Source organism: Pithys albifrons, chromosome 3 (genome assembly GCF_047495875.1).
Source record: "Pithys albifrons albifrons isolate INPA30051 chromosome 3, PitAlb_v1, whole genome shotgun sequence".
In the NCBI taxonomy this organism is placed as follows: Eukaryota; Metazoa; Chordata; class Aves; order Passeriformes; family Thamnophilidae; genus Pithys; species Pithys albifrons.
In genome coordinates, this window is record NC_092460.1 from 101,427,799 (window position 1) to 101,440,783 (window position 12,985).

General features: G+C 59.6%; 1 protein-coding gene across 1 annotated transcript in view; it reads left to right on the forward strand.

Moving 5' to 3' along the window:
• Nucleotides 1-12,985, forward strand: part of TNPO3 (transportin 3) — a 28,292-nt gene that overhangs the window by 9,705 nt on the left and 5,602 nt on the right. Inside the window, exons 5-16 of the mRNA XM_071552922.1 lie at nucleotides 227-370; nucleotides 2,435-2,610; nucleotides 3,533-3,671; nucleotides 4,694-4,840; nucleotides 5,985-6,092; nucleotides 6,515-6,606; nucleotides 7,464-7,603; nucleotides 7,674-7,865; nucleotides 10,153-10,244; nucleotides 11,292-11,368; nucleotides 11,598-11,658; nucleotides 12,102-12,242. Coding sequence (XP_071409023.1) covers nucleotides 227-370; nucleotides 2,435-2,610; nucleotides 3,533-3,671; nucleotides 4,694-4,840; nucleotides 5,985-6,092; nucleotides 6,515-6,606; nucleotides 7,464-7,603; nucleotides 7,674-7,865; nucleotides 10,153-10,244; nucleotides 11,292-11,368; nucleotides 11,598-11,658; nucleotides 12,102-12,242 — 1,509 coding nt within the window. The remainder of the gene's footprint in view (nucleotides 1-226; nucleotides 371-2,434; nucleotides 2,611-3,532; nucleotides 3,672-4,693; nucleotides 4,841-5,984; nucleotides 6,093-6,514; nucleotides 6,607-7,463; nucleotides 7,604-7,673; nucleotides 7,866-10,152; nucleotides 10,245-11,291; nucleotides 11,369-11,597; nucleotides 11,659-12,101; nucleotides 12,243-12,985) is intronic.

Here is a 12,985-nt window from a genome sequence, read left to right on the forward strand (position 1 = left end):
GGGAAACAGTCCAACTGCTCCTCCTGCTCCTGAGACAGCAGCTGGATCTGACAGAGGGGGTCTTGGCTCTGTCCCTCCCTCTTGACAAGTCTGGGGCTGCTGGAGAGGGGAACGTTGGGAGCAGCCTGCTCGTGGAGTGTTCTCCTGTAGCTTCCAGAGGGTAGTACTGGTTATTGTGGATCACCTGCTGGAGTTGGATCCTGATGGTTCTCCCGTGTCCCCACAGGTGACGTGTGTGGAGAAGGCAGGAAATGAGGAGAAGATGCTCATCAAAATCTTCCGGTGCCTGGGGAGCTGGTTCAACCTGGGTGTCCTGGACAGCACCTTCATGGCCAACAGCAAGTTGCTGTCCCTCCTCTTCGAGGTGCTGGTGAGTGTTTCCCAGGAACTGGGGGGAACCCGGGTGGGGGGACTGGAGTATCCCGGTGGGACCGAGGCGTGTGCTGAGGGGTTTCATCCCTCCTGTGTCAGGGAGGGACCCTCTGATTCCCTCTGGGCCAGGATCAGCTCCATGGAGCAGGGGGTCCCTCTCTGCAGGAAACTGCAGGCTGGGAAGTGCCCACGAGGTGCCAGGTGGGGTTTGCCACCCTCGGGGGTGTCACTGAGTTTGGATGTTCAAAGATTCTGTTGGGGAGCAAAACTGCATCAGTTTGATGCTTAAATCAGGGGATTGGAGTTATCTTGGTTTCTTTCCAGATTGTCAGTAAAACAATATTCCTTTTCTGACACTTTCTTCTTGGAAAATCACCTCCCAGAAGTGTTTGGGTGTGGGTGTTTGTCCAGCTGAGCATGGAAGAGCCAGAGGTGTGAAGAATCCTGTGCCCTGGGTCAGGGCAAGCAGGGAATGGAGCCATCAAGGAATTGAGGTTTCTGTTGCAGTCAGGGATTGTCTGTCCCTCCTCCCCCTCTCCCACAGGACCCTCATTCATACTCCCAAGGAACAGACAGCATCCATGCAGGATCCTGCTCAGAGCTGCCCCAGGACAGATCGTGGGGCTCAGCAGCTTGTTTAATGTGTTAACAGCACTTTAAATCAGTCATTTTTCCTTCCTCCCCTTCCACCTCCAGTGGCACCAGGAATTGTTTCCCAAATCCAGCAACATGTTGTTCAAAGGACTCAAAGAGTCTCTGCTCCTTTGTTCCCTCCTTGTTTGCTCCTTCCTCCTTCTCGGCATGTCCTGTCTCCTCCCCAACAGCCAGGGCTCCCTGAAGCTGGGAAAGTGCCTGTAAATCCCCTTCACACAGTCACCACCCCCAGAATTCACTGACCCCTCCAGACCATCCCTGGTCAATATACCACACGTGCTTGTGACAAATCTTGTCTCCATCCCCACCAAGGACTCCCAGATTCCCATCCCTCCTCCCAGTGGGAGTGGTGGCTCCGTGCCCAGCCAGCTGATGAACAGAATGGTGATTTCCTTCCTTTGGAGCTGCCTTGGTTTCCAGCTGGTGTTTTCCCTTCTGTGTTTGCCAGGGAAGTCGCCAGGGTCCCCTGGGAAAGGGTCATTTTTCCCTGGAGTGTCCAGGGAAGCAGCTTGTGGGGGTGGTGAGAGTCAGCTGTGGGGGCTGTTGCTGTGCAGGACCTCTGCCAAGTGTTTCCATAGAATCCTTTGGGATGAAACAGACCTCCAAGATCAAATCCAACCATTCTGGGAATAACAAACGAGGGGGTTTCATTACTGTCTGATTCCATGTGATAATTGGGGCAGCAGAGGAGCAGCTCCAATCTCTGCTCTGTGTGACCAGGACAGGACCTGGGGAATGGCTGGAGCTGTGCCAGGGCAGGGACAGGGCACAGGGAATGGCTGGAGCTGTGCCAGGGCAGGGACAGGGCACAGGGAATGGCTGGAGCTGTGCCAGGGCAGGGACAGGGCACAGGGAATGGCTGGAGCTGTGCCAGGGCAGGGACAGGGCACAGGGAATGGCTGGAGCTGTGCCAGGGCAGGGCCAGCACCCAGGGAATGGCTGGAGCTGTGCCAGGGCAGGGACAGGGCACAGGGAATGGCTGGAGCTGTGCCAGGGCAGGGACAGGGCACAGGGAATGGCTGGAGCTGTGCCAGGGCAGGGACAGGGCACAGGGAATGGCTGGAGCTGTGCCAGGGCAGGGACAGGGCACAGGGAATGGCTGGAGCTGTGCCAGGGCAGGGTCAGGGCACAGGGAATGGCTGGAGCTGTGCCAGGGCAGGGTCAGGTTGGATCTCAGGGAAATGTCCTTCCAGAGGGTGGTGGGCACTGACCAGGCTCCCCAGGGCAGTGGGCACAGCCCCAAGGCTGCCAGAGCTGCAGGAGGGTTTGGACAGTGGGACAGGGACAGGGTGGGATTGTTGGGGTGTCCTGGGCAGTGCCAGGACTTGGACTTTGATCCATGTGTCTCCCTTGCACCTGAGGGTGTTCTCTGGCTCCAGGATAATCACTGGGCTCTTGTGTCTTGCAGCAACAAGACAAGACCTCGTCCAACCTGCACGAGGCGGCGTCGGACTGTGTGTGCTCGGCCCTCTACGCCATCGAGAACGTGGAGACCAACCTGCCACTGGCCCTGCAGCTCTTCCAGGGCGTCCTCACCCTCGAGAGTGCCTATCACATGGCTGTGGCCCGGGAGGACCTGGACAAGTGAGGGACAGGGACAGGGAGGGACAGACAGGGCAGCACTGACCCGGCTGGGGCTGTGCCAGCTCCAGACCAGAGAGACCAGTGCCAGGAGCACCAGCAGTGCTGGGGCTGGGACAGGGCCTGTCCCTGTGTTGGGCACTCAGGGGGTCACAGCCTGAATCCTGGGGGCAGTTCTGGAACCTTCCTGACAGCAGAGACACGGAGGGGCTGGAGCGTGTGCAGGGCAGGGAGCGGAGCTGGGAAGGGGCTGGAACAGCAGGAGCAGCTGAGGGAGCTGGGGGGGCTCATTCTGGAGAAAAGGGATTTCATCTTCAGGAACTTTAGGATTTCCTAAAACTCTCCAGAACAGGAGTGTTAAGCCAAAGCCCAGGAGTAATGGCTGCTCCTGGGCCTCTCCCCCAGAGGGCAGATGTGAGGAGCTGCCCTGCGTTTGGTGCTGTGCAGGGCTCAGGGTATTCCCTCTTCCCTCTGCTCTGAGATCCTGAAGCCAAGCAGAGCTGGATGTTCAGCCCAGCCCCTGGTCTGGGCCTGTGCCTGGCAGTTGTTCCACATGGGAACATCTGAATATTTTCTTGGAAATAGGTTTTGTGTGTCTGTGTTCTGCCCTGTGGCCCCACCAGGGGCAGTGTGGGACTCAACTGTGGCACAGTGACCCCCTCAGCCCTGACACTTGGCACTGGGCTTTTGGAGAAGTAGGAGATCAGCATTGCAGCAAATTTGCTTATTGGAGCCTCATGTTTGCAGCAACTTCCCCTGGTTCAGTGTTTCCAGCTGCTGATGAAGCAGAAGTTGGGGTTTCTCAGTCTGGCTGAGGCTCTGGGCACATTCCGGCCCAGCCCTGCCCACATGGGGGTATTGGGCCCTGGGGCAGATCCAGCCCCTGGGGGAGATCCAGCCCATGCCCTGTGCTCTCCCTGCCCAGGGTGCTCAATTACTGCCGTGTGTTCACCGAGCTGTGCGAGACCTTCCTGGACAAGATCGTGTGCACCCCGGGGCAGGGCCTGGGCGACCTGCGGACGCTGGAGCTGCTGCTCATCTGCGCGGGGCACCCGCAGTACGAGGTGAGGGGGTGCAGCCACGTCCCTCTCCTCACCCCATCCCAAATCCCACCCTCCAGAGCCACATCCGAGGGGAAAATCTCTCTCTTCTGTTGCCACACAGTCGAGGCTTCAGTTCCCGTGAGCTGCTCATGGGCAGGGCTGTGGCTTAGCTTGCCCTTCCTGGCACCCTGGGTGTCTGGGATTGCCAGCATAGCCCTGAAACCCCTGTTAGGGCTTTTCCACGTGTTAAAGTCGAGCCTGTGGATTTGTGGCTCCTGGGAACTTTGCCCTGCAAGTGACTGAAGTTTTAGTTCATCAGCATCAAAGCTCCCGCCCTGCCTTAGGTACAGAGCATGTTGTTACCATTTGGTCTCTTTTCATCCTTTATGTAATTCTTTATCCTTTTATTCTTCTCAGACTGTCAGTTAAGTCCCAGTAGCTGATCCCTGCCTGCATTCAGTGCATGGCTTGTTTGCCATGGAAGGTGCAGAGCTGTGCTCCAGCAGGCCCCGAGCATTCACTGGAGTCCCCAGGACCCTTTTCCTCCCTGCCCAGCTCTGTTAAGCACAGCCCTCCTTGCTCACAACCTTGTCCTGTGCCAGTGGTGCTGAGGGGGCCATGGAGCTCTGCAGCTGCTTCTGACCAAGTCTGCACTCGCAGTTTTTCTGCAATAACCACATAATAAATAAAAGAACCCACAATTAAGGGGCTGTGGAGCAGCGTCTGCATCCAGTCTAAGCTGCTCCTGGAGCTGTGGGTTCCACTCTGGAGTGGTCCTGTCTCAGAGGAGAGAGTTTGACTTCCAAGGGCTGGGGCAGGTGTTGGGTGTGACCTGGGGGGTTCCAGGCCCTTTATTAAGTGACAGGCAGGGAAATCTGGGGGAGCTGGTCCCTGTGTCACTGTTGTGTGACAGCAGCACTGATGGAGATCTGTGGCACCATCACTGCCAGTCCCCCAGGGAGGGTTTCTCCTTTGGAAGCACCAGCACAGTGGGGAAAAATGTGCAGCTGAAAACAAAACACTGGATTTTTCTTTCCAAACAGGTGGTAGAAATTTCCTTTAACTTCTGGTACAGACTGGGGGAGCACCTGTACAAGACAGACGATGCCGTCATCCACAGCATCTTCAAAGCCTACATCCAGCGCCTGCTGCACGCGCTGGCCCGGCACTGCCAGCTCGACTCCGACCACGTACGGTCCCTGGGGAACAGCCGGGGCAGGGATGTGTCCCTCTGGAACAGCCGGGGCAGGGATGTGTCCCTCTGGAACAGCCGGGGCAGGGATGTGTCCCTCTGGAACAGCCGGGGCAGGGATGTGTCCCTCTGGAACATCCAGGGCAGGGATGTGTCCCTGGGATGTGTGTGAGCCTCTGGAACATCCAGGGCAGGGATGTGTCCCTGGGATGTGTGTGTCCCTCTGGAACATCCAGGGCAGGGATGTGTCCCTGGGATGTGTGTGTCCCTCTGGAACAGCCAGGGCAGGGATGTGTCCCTGGGATGTGTGTGTCCCTCTGGAACAGCCAGGGCAGGGATGTGTCCCTGGGATGTGTGTGTCCCTCTGGAACAGCCAGGACAAGGATGTGTCCCTGGGATGTGTGTGTCCCTCTGGAACATCCAGGGCAGGGATGTGTCCCTGGGATGTGTGTGTCCCTCTGGAACAGCCGGGGCAGGGATGTGTCCCTGGGATGTGTGTGAGCCTCTGGAACATCCAGGGCAGGGATGTGTCCCTGGGATGTGTGTGTCCCTCTGGAACATCCAGGGCAGGGATGTGTCCCTGGGATGTGTGTGTCCCTCTCGAACAGCTGGGATAGTGGGATGTGTGTCCCTCTGGAACAGCTGGGATGGTGGGATGTATCCAGCTGTGCTGGAGGCTCTCTGTAGCTCTGGGACTCTCTGGGGCAGCATCCTGTGCTTGCAGGAATTCCAGGGAGGAATCAGAGGGATTAAATGTGCTGCACTGAACCTCTCTCAGTCAGTCAGTTCTTGCTTGGCCACATTGTGCCATCTCAGGGTGGTTTTGTTGTGATAAAGCTTGCACGGCTCCCCTGCCACAGTGCTCTCATCTTCCTCTGTGGAGTCTGGGATGCTTTATCCTTATTCCCCCTCCTCCTCAGCTCTTCATCCCCTTGCTTCCCATCCCTTCCTCTGCGTGTCAGAGCAGGAATACGTAGCGTGTGCTCAGACTGGTCATGTTTTCCTTGGGCATGGCTCTCCAGCCTCTCAGCAGCCTGGTCTGGGACAGGAGGGCAGGAATGGTGGAGCTCCTTAAAACTGGCTGTGGCTGAAGGGGAACTGAAATTCCCCTGAGCTGCCCCCACCCTTGTGCTCTCCCTCAGGAGGGTGTCCCAGAGGAGACAGACGACTTCGGGGAGTTCCGGATGCGCGTCTCGGACCTGGTGAAAGACCTGATCTTCCTGGTGGGCTCCGTGGAGTGTTTTGCTCAGGTGGGTTTGCAGGAGCATCATGGGGTGCAGGCAGAGCCCACGGGAGGTCACCAATCCCTCGTGGCCTTTGGGATGGGAGGAGGTCACACACATCTTGTGCACAGGGAAACAGGTGGGGGGAACTCGTTGGGGAGAGCAGGAGGTCCCTGACACTTTGGGGAAAGCCACTCTGGTCCCGCGTTCTCAGGGTGGCCTGTGGAATGCAGGGCTTGTGCAGGCCCATGGCTGGTGTGGGAGTTGGGGATGGGGCTGGCTGAGGATGGTGGGTTTGGGGGCTGGTGGGTTTGAGGACTGGGGGTTTTGGTTGGTGGAGTGAGGAGGGGAGCCTTGGCAGGGGGGCGAGGCCACCTCACCAGGTGGGGTTGGTGGCCGTGCACCGTACCGGGTTCGTGGCTCCCCTGGTGACTGGCTCCCTCCTGCAGCTCTACGCCACCCTGAAGGATGGGAATCCACCCTGGGAGGTGACAGAGGCCGTGCTCTTCATCATGGCATCCATAGCCAAGAGCGTTGACCAGTGAGTGCCATCGTCCCACCCGGGTGCAGGAGGGCTGGGGGGCTCTGAGGCTTCCTCCATGTGCCAGAGACACCACAAATATCCCAAGGACATTCCCATCCCTGGAAGTGTCCAAGGCTTGGAGCAACCTGGACTAGTGGAAGGTGACCCTGCCCAAGGCTGGGGGTGGAATTGGGTGGGCTTTAGGGTCCTTCCCAACCCAAACCATTCACTGGGGGTCCTTCCACATCCTTCCACCTCTAGGTTGAGTTTTCCCAGATATTTTCAGGGAATGTTAAATCACCAGAAGCATTTTTTCCTCCCCTGTTAGTGGAAGTATTAGACAGGTGACCCCCGGGGCAGTGAGTGCAGCGAGTCCTGGGCACTGCTGGCAGTGTGAATCCTGTCTGGCCTTCACTGGGCTGGGAGTGCTGTCCCTCCCTTCCCCCAGGAGGCTGGGAATGCCACCCATCCCTTCCCTAGGAGACTGGGAATGCCATCCCTCCTTTTCCTGGGAGCTGGGGGAGTCATCTCAGTCCCTACACACCTCCAGCTCCTGTTGTCTGTATCAAGTCTGCTCCTGCTCATTCTATCCCATTCCTTGTTCCTGGGAGTGCTGCCTCGGAGCCCTGGGGACTCTGTCCCCACCAGCGTGTCACACAAGATTCCATCCTGGGATCACCATGTCACACCCTCCCACAGTGGAACAGGCAGTTCCCGGGGCATTAATGCCCCTTGTCCTCGTGCCTCAGCCTTCCCCAGGAGTGTTCAGTGCTCCCTGTGTGGTGCTGTGTCGGGATCGTGGCTCCAGCAGCCCCTCCCGGCGCACATCCGGCTGTGGCAGCACTCTGGGGGCTCAGCCGGTGCCCTTCCTGCAGGGAGAACAACCCGACGCTGGTGGAGGTGCTGGAGGGGGTGGTGCGGCTGCCGGAGTCGGTGCACACGGCCGTGCGCTACACCAGCATCGAGCTGGTGGGCGAGATGAGCGAGGTGGTGGACAGGAACCCGCAGTTCCTGGGTGAGTGCCGTGCCCCCCGTGTGCCCCCCATGCGCCCCCCCTGCCGCCCCCTGACCCCCTGTCTCCGCAGATCCCGTGCTCGGGTACCTGATGAAGGGGCTCTGTGACCGGCGCCTGGCGTCGGCCGCTGCCAAGGCCATCCACAACATCTGCTCCGTGTGCCGGGACCACATGGCCCAGCACTTCTCCGGGCTCCTGGAGATCGCCCGCGCCCTCGACTCCTTCGCGCTGTCCCCCGAGGCTGCTGTGGGGCTGCTCAAGGGTGGGTACAGGGTGGGCAGGGCGTCCGTGGGATCTGCTGGGGTGTCCATGGGATCTGCTGGGGTGTCCGTGGGGTCTGCAGGGGTATCCATGGGCTCTGCTGGGGTATCCGTGGGCTCTGCAGGGGTATCCATGGGGTCTGCTGGGGTATCCATGGGCTCTGCAGGGGTATCCGTGGGGTCTGCTGGGGTGTCCATGGGATCTGCAGGGGTATCCATGGGGAAGTGCTGGGGTATCCATGGGATCTGCTGGGGTATCCATGGGCTGTGCAGGGGTATCCGTGGGCTCTGCAGGGGTATCCATGGGGTCTGCAGGGGTATCCATGGGATCTGCTGGGGTATCCATGGGCTCTGCAGGGGTATCTGTGGGGAAGTGCTGGGGTATCCATGGGATCTGCTGGGGTATCCATGGGCTCTGCAGGGGTATCCATGGGGTCTGCTGGAGTATCCATGGGATCTGCTGGGGTATCCATGGGCTCTGCAGGGGTATCCGTGGGGTCTGCTGGGGTATCCGTGGGCTCTGCAGGGGTATCCGTGGGCTCTGCAGGGGTATCCATGGGGAAGTGCTGGGGTATCCGTGGGGTCTGCTGGGGTATCCATGGGGTCTGCTAGGGTATCCGTGGGGTCTGCTGGGGTATCCATGGGCTCTGCAGGGGTATCTGTGGGGAAGTGCTGGGGTATCCATGGGATCTGCTGGGGTATCCGTGGGGTCTGCTGGGGTATCCGTGGGGTCTGCTGGGGTATCCGTGGGGTCTGCTGAGGTATCCGTGGGGTCTGCTGGGGTATCCGTGGGGAAGTGCTGGGGTATCCATGGGGTCTGCTGGGGTATCTGTGAGGAAGTGCTGGGGTATCCATGGGGACTGCTGGGGTATCCGTGGGGTCTACTGGGAATCCATGGGGTCTGATGGGGTATCTGTGGGGACCTACCAGGATATCCATGGGGAACTGCTAGTATATCCGTGGGATCTGCTGCAGTATCCAGGGGATCTGCAGGAATATCTGTGGGGATCTGTTGGGATATCCATGGGATCTGCTGGGGTATCCATGGGGTCTGCAGGAACATGTGTGGGGAACTGCCAGGATATCCATGGGGAACTGCCAGGAAGTCTGTGGGATCTGCTGGGGTATCCATGGCGTCTGCAGGGGTATCTGTGGGGAACTGCAAGGATATCCATGCTGGGGTGTGTGTGAGATCTGCTGGGATAGCCATGGGATCAGCTGGAGTGTCCATGGGGAACTGCTGGGGTATCCATGGAGGTGTGCTGGAGTATCCATGCGTGTTGCTCCCAAGAGTGCTGAGCCCTGTCTTCACAGGGTTTGTCCCAATGTTCTCTGAGCCACGTTCCACATTGAGAGTCTCCTCAGGAGCTCCTTGGGGCAGGAGACAGAAATAAATCCTTCAGGATTGGTAACTGCCCCCATCCCTGACACAGCATCTCTGGGCTGGACATGGGGGAAGGACACATGGGAAATGCTCCCAGCCAGGCTGGCAGTGGGTCAGTGCTTCATCCATGCACTGGGAGTCAGCTGCTGGACACAATGGGTGGAAAATCAGGAGTGTTGGTCATTTTAGAGAGTTGGGGCCCAAGAATGGAGTTTTAACTCCAGTTTGTCTTGGAGCATTGACGTTTCACTGAGTGTTTGGCCTCTTCAACCACGGCTGCTTTTGGGGATGTGCCTTAAAGATTCCTGATGGATTCAAGTGCCACTGGAGCCATTGACCCAGAGCAGCTCTGGATCGTGTGCTGGGGAGCCTTCCTGGGGCTGTGCTGCCCCTGGAGATGGAACTCCCTTGTCCCACCTATGTGCAGTCCCATCTGGATGCAGCAGCACCAGCAGAGCTTTTCCTCTCCCTCCGAAAGGGCTTCTCCCGCTCCCTTAGAACAATGCCAGGAATTCCTGAGCCAGGAGGGGTTCCCTAGGTTTGTCAGCACCACAGCCCTGTGAGTACCAGAGCTGGGCTGTGCCACTGCTGCCCCTGGGAGTGGCTGTCTGTGTAAGTGGCTGTTGGGAGCCCGGAAACACCTTCACTGGAGTTTCCCAGGACCTCGTGGTGCAGCTGGGCCAGGACAGGGACATTCTGGAGGCCCAGATGTGCTTGTGGTGTCAGTCTGCCTGTCTGTGTCCCTCATGCCAGCATCACTTCCTGCCCCGCTGGTTCATCCAGAGCCGGGTTCAACTGCAGGGAAACTCCCTTAGTCCCTGCCCTCACCCAGGAGCTGTTCGTTTGGTGACATCATCCCCCCTCCCAGGCTGTGTCCCTGCTCCTGAGCTCCCGTGTCCTTGCAGGGACGGCGCTGGTGCTGGCCCGGCTGCCCCTGGAGAAGATCGCGGAGTGCCTGAGCGAGCTCTGCGCCGTGCAGGTGCTGGCGCTCAAGAAGGTGTGTCCGGCCGGGGGGACAGTGGGGACAGCGGGGACAGCAGCTGGGAGGGGCTGCCCAGGCCCTGGGCCTGCCATGGCAACCGTGTCCTCAGACACAGAGGTGTACCCTGGAGTCACGGAATTGTTTGGGTTGGAAAAGCCCTCTGGGCCCATCGAGTCCAACCATCCCCAGCACTGCCAAGGCCACCACTGACCGTGTCCCCAAGTGTCACATCCACACAGCTTTGAATCCCTCCAGGGATGGACACTCAACCACTTCCATGGGCAGCTGTGCCAGGGCTGGACAGCCCTTTCCAGGAAGAATTTTGCCCAGTGTCCAACCTGACCCTCCCTTGGCACAGCTTGAGGCTGTTTCTTCTCACCCTGTCAGTTGTTCCCTGGGAGCAGAGCCCAGCACTCTCACAGGATGAGTCCAGGACCAAGCCCATCCCTAAGCCTCTCCTGGCTGGGAATCACTGAGCTGGTGGTGTGTCCTGTGTTACACAGGAAGGGAATGATCCCTGGAAATCAGTTTTTGTGACAGGAGCCCAGGAGTCTTCCTGACTCAACTGAGTGCCTTGGGCATCTTCCACCCTGCCTGTCCTGCATGCAGATCTACTTCCCTGTGGGACAGAGCCCCAGAAGGTCACATCCTGTCCCAAAACTGTGTGACCTTTCCATGGCCTGAGTGACCTTTCCATGCAGACCCCAGAGAATAGAGTAGAAATCTTGGGATGACAGGAGGAGGGAGAGAAGCCTCAGGAAAGAGACATCCATGTAGTTCTGGGGAACTCCTCCTGCAGCCCTCACTACTTGGCCAGCTCCTTCCGCCTCCCACCCTGCTCATCTGAGACCCCTTGGAGCAGGCTCTGGATACAGAGGAGACCCAAGGAGAAGCCTCTGAGCTGTCAGAGCACTCTGTGTGTGTGGCTGAGGATGGGGCTGCTGGGCCAGGTGTGAGGAGGTGCAGAGGTGCTGCCTGTGGGGTTGGTGTCCAGGCAGTGTCTTCTTGGGGAACAGGACTGCTTGTGGTCCTGAAATCCCATCCTTTTCCCTTATTTTCCAGCTGCTTTCTCAGGAACCAAGCAATGGCCTCTCCTCAGACCCTACAGTGCCCCTGGATCGACTCGCCGTTATCTTCAGGTGAGGAAGGAGGAGCTGGGGCACATCTGGGGCACAGCTGCTTTCCCACAGCCCCGACCCTGAATTAGTGTGAGATCCTTCTCCCCAGCTCATGGAGAATGAGCTGGAAGCTGCTGCCTTCCCAGATTCCAAGCCCCTCCAAGCCAGTTCCTGGTCCCCTTCCCGTACCTCCGACCCATTTCCTCAGCTTTTATCCCAACCACCCTTAACCCTTGCCTTGTTCCCACAGACACACCAACCCCATTGTTGAGAACGGCCAGGTCCACCCGTGCCAAAAAGTCATTCAGGAGGTGCGTGGGAGCAGCTGGGATTTGGGGAGAGGGCTCAGGGGATGGGGGCCAATGGGGGTGGGGGTTCTGGAGGTGTTATGCAGGGTCCCCATCCCCAGCTTTTGGCAGATCCGTGTGTCTGACTGTGCCTCTGCCCAGGGATACACGGAGAAAAGGAGCTGGGGGGCACCATCCCATGCCTCAGGAAGCAGGGGGAAATTTGGGTCTTTGAGCCCCTGTTAGGGGCCCTGGCTCTGGGAATGTCCCAGGTCTTTGGTTTTGCTGCCTGTGTCCTGTTTGCACTGCACTGGAGGAGAGGGACCACTCCAGGCTCCCCCAAAGCTCCTGTTCTCCTGCCCCCACCTGCCTGCACCAGGATTTGGCTGTTTTTGGGATCGGGAGGGAGTCAGGGCTGGGGGCTGTCCTGGGGTCAGGTGTGACCCTTCCCACCTGTCCCTGCCCAGATCTGGCCGGTGCTGTCGGAGACCCTGAACAAGCACAGTGCCGACAACCGGATCGTGGAGCGGTGCTGCCGCTGCCTGCGCTTCGCCGTGCGCTGCGTGGGCAAGGGCTCGGCCGCGCTGCTGCAGCCCCTCGTCACACAGGTACGGCAGAGGGGCCTGGGGGCACTGCTGACCTGGGGGGAAACTGGGGGGTGCTGCTGACCTGGGGGGAAACTGGGGGGTGCTGCTGACCTGGGGGGAAACTGGGGGGTGCTGCTGACCTGGGGGGAAACTGGGGGGTGCTACTGACCTGGGGGGAAACTGGGGGGCACTGCTGACCTGGGGGGAAACTGGGGGGTGCTACTGACCTCGGGGGGGGGCCAGGGGGGCACTGCTGACCTGGGGGGAAACTGGGGGGCGCTGCTGACCTTGGGGGAAACTGGGGGGTGCTGCTGACCTTGGGGGGGGGCGGCAGGGGGGCACTGCTGACCTGGGGGGCTGTACCGGGGGGCACTGCTGACCTGGGGGGAAACTGGGGGGTGCTACTGACCTGGGGGGAAACTGGGGGGCACTGCTGACCTGGGGGGAAACTGGGGGATGCTGCTGACCTCGGGGGGAAACTGGGGGGCACTGCTGACCTTGGGGGAAACTGGGGGGCACTGCTGACCTTGGGGGAAACTGGGGGGCACTGCTGACCTCGGGGGGGGGGGGGGCAGGGAGGCACTGCTGACCTGGGGGGAAACTGGGGGGCACTGCTGACCTTGGGGGGGGCCAGGGGGGCACTGCTGACCTGGGGGGCTGTACCGGGGGGCACTGCTGACCTGGGGGGAAACTGGGGGGTGCTGCTGACCTGGGGGGAAACTGGGGGGTGCTGCTGACCTGGGGGGAAACTGGGGGGCACTGCT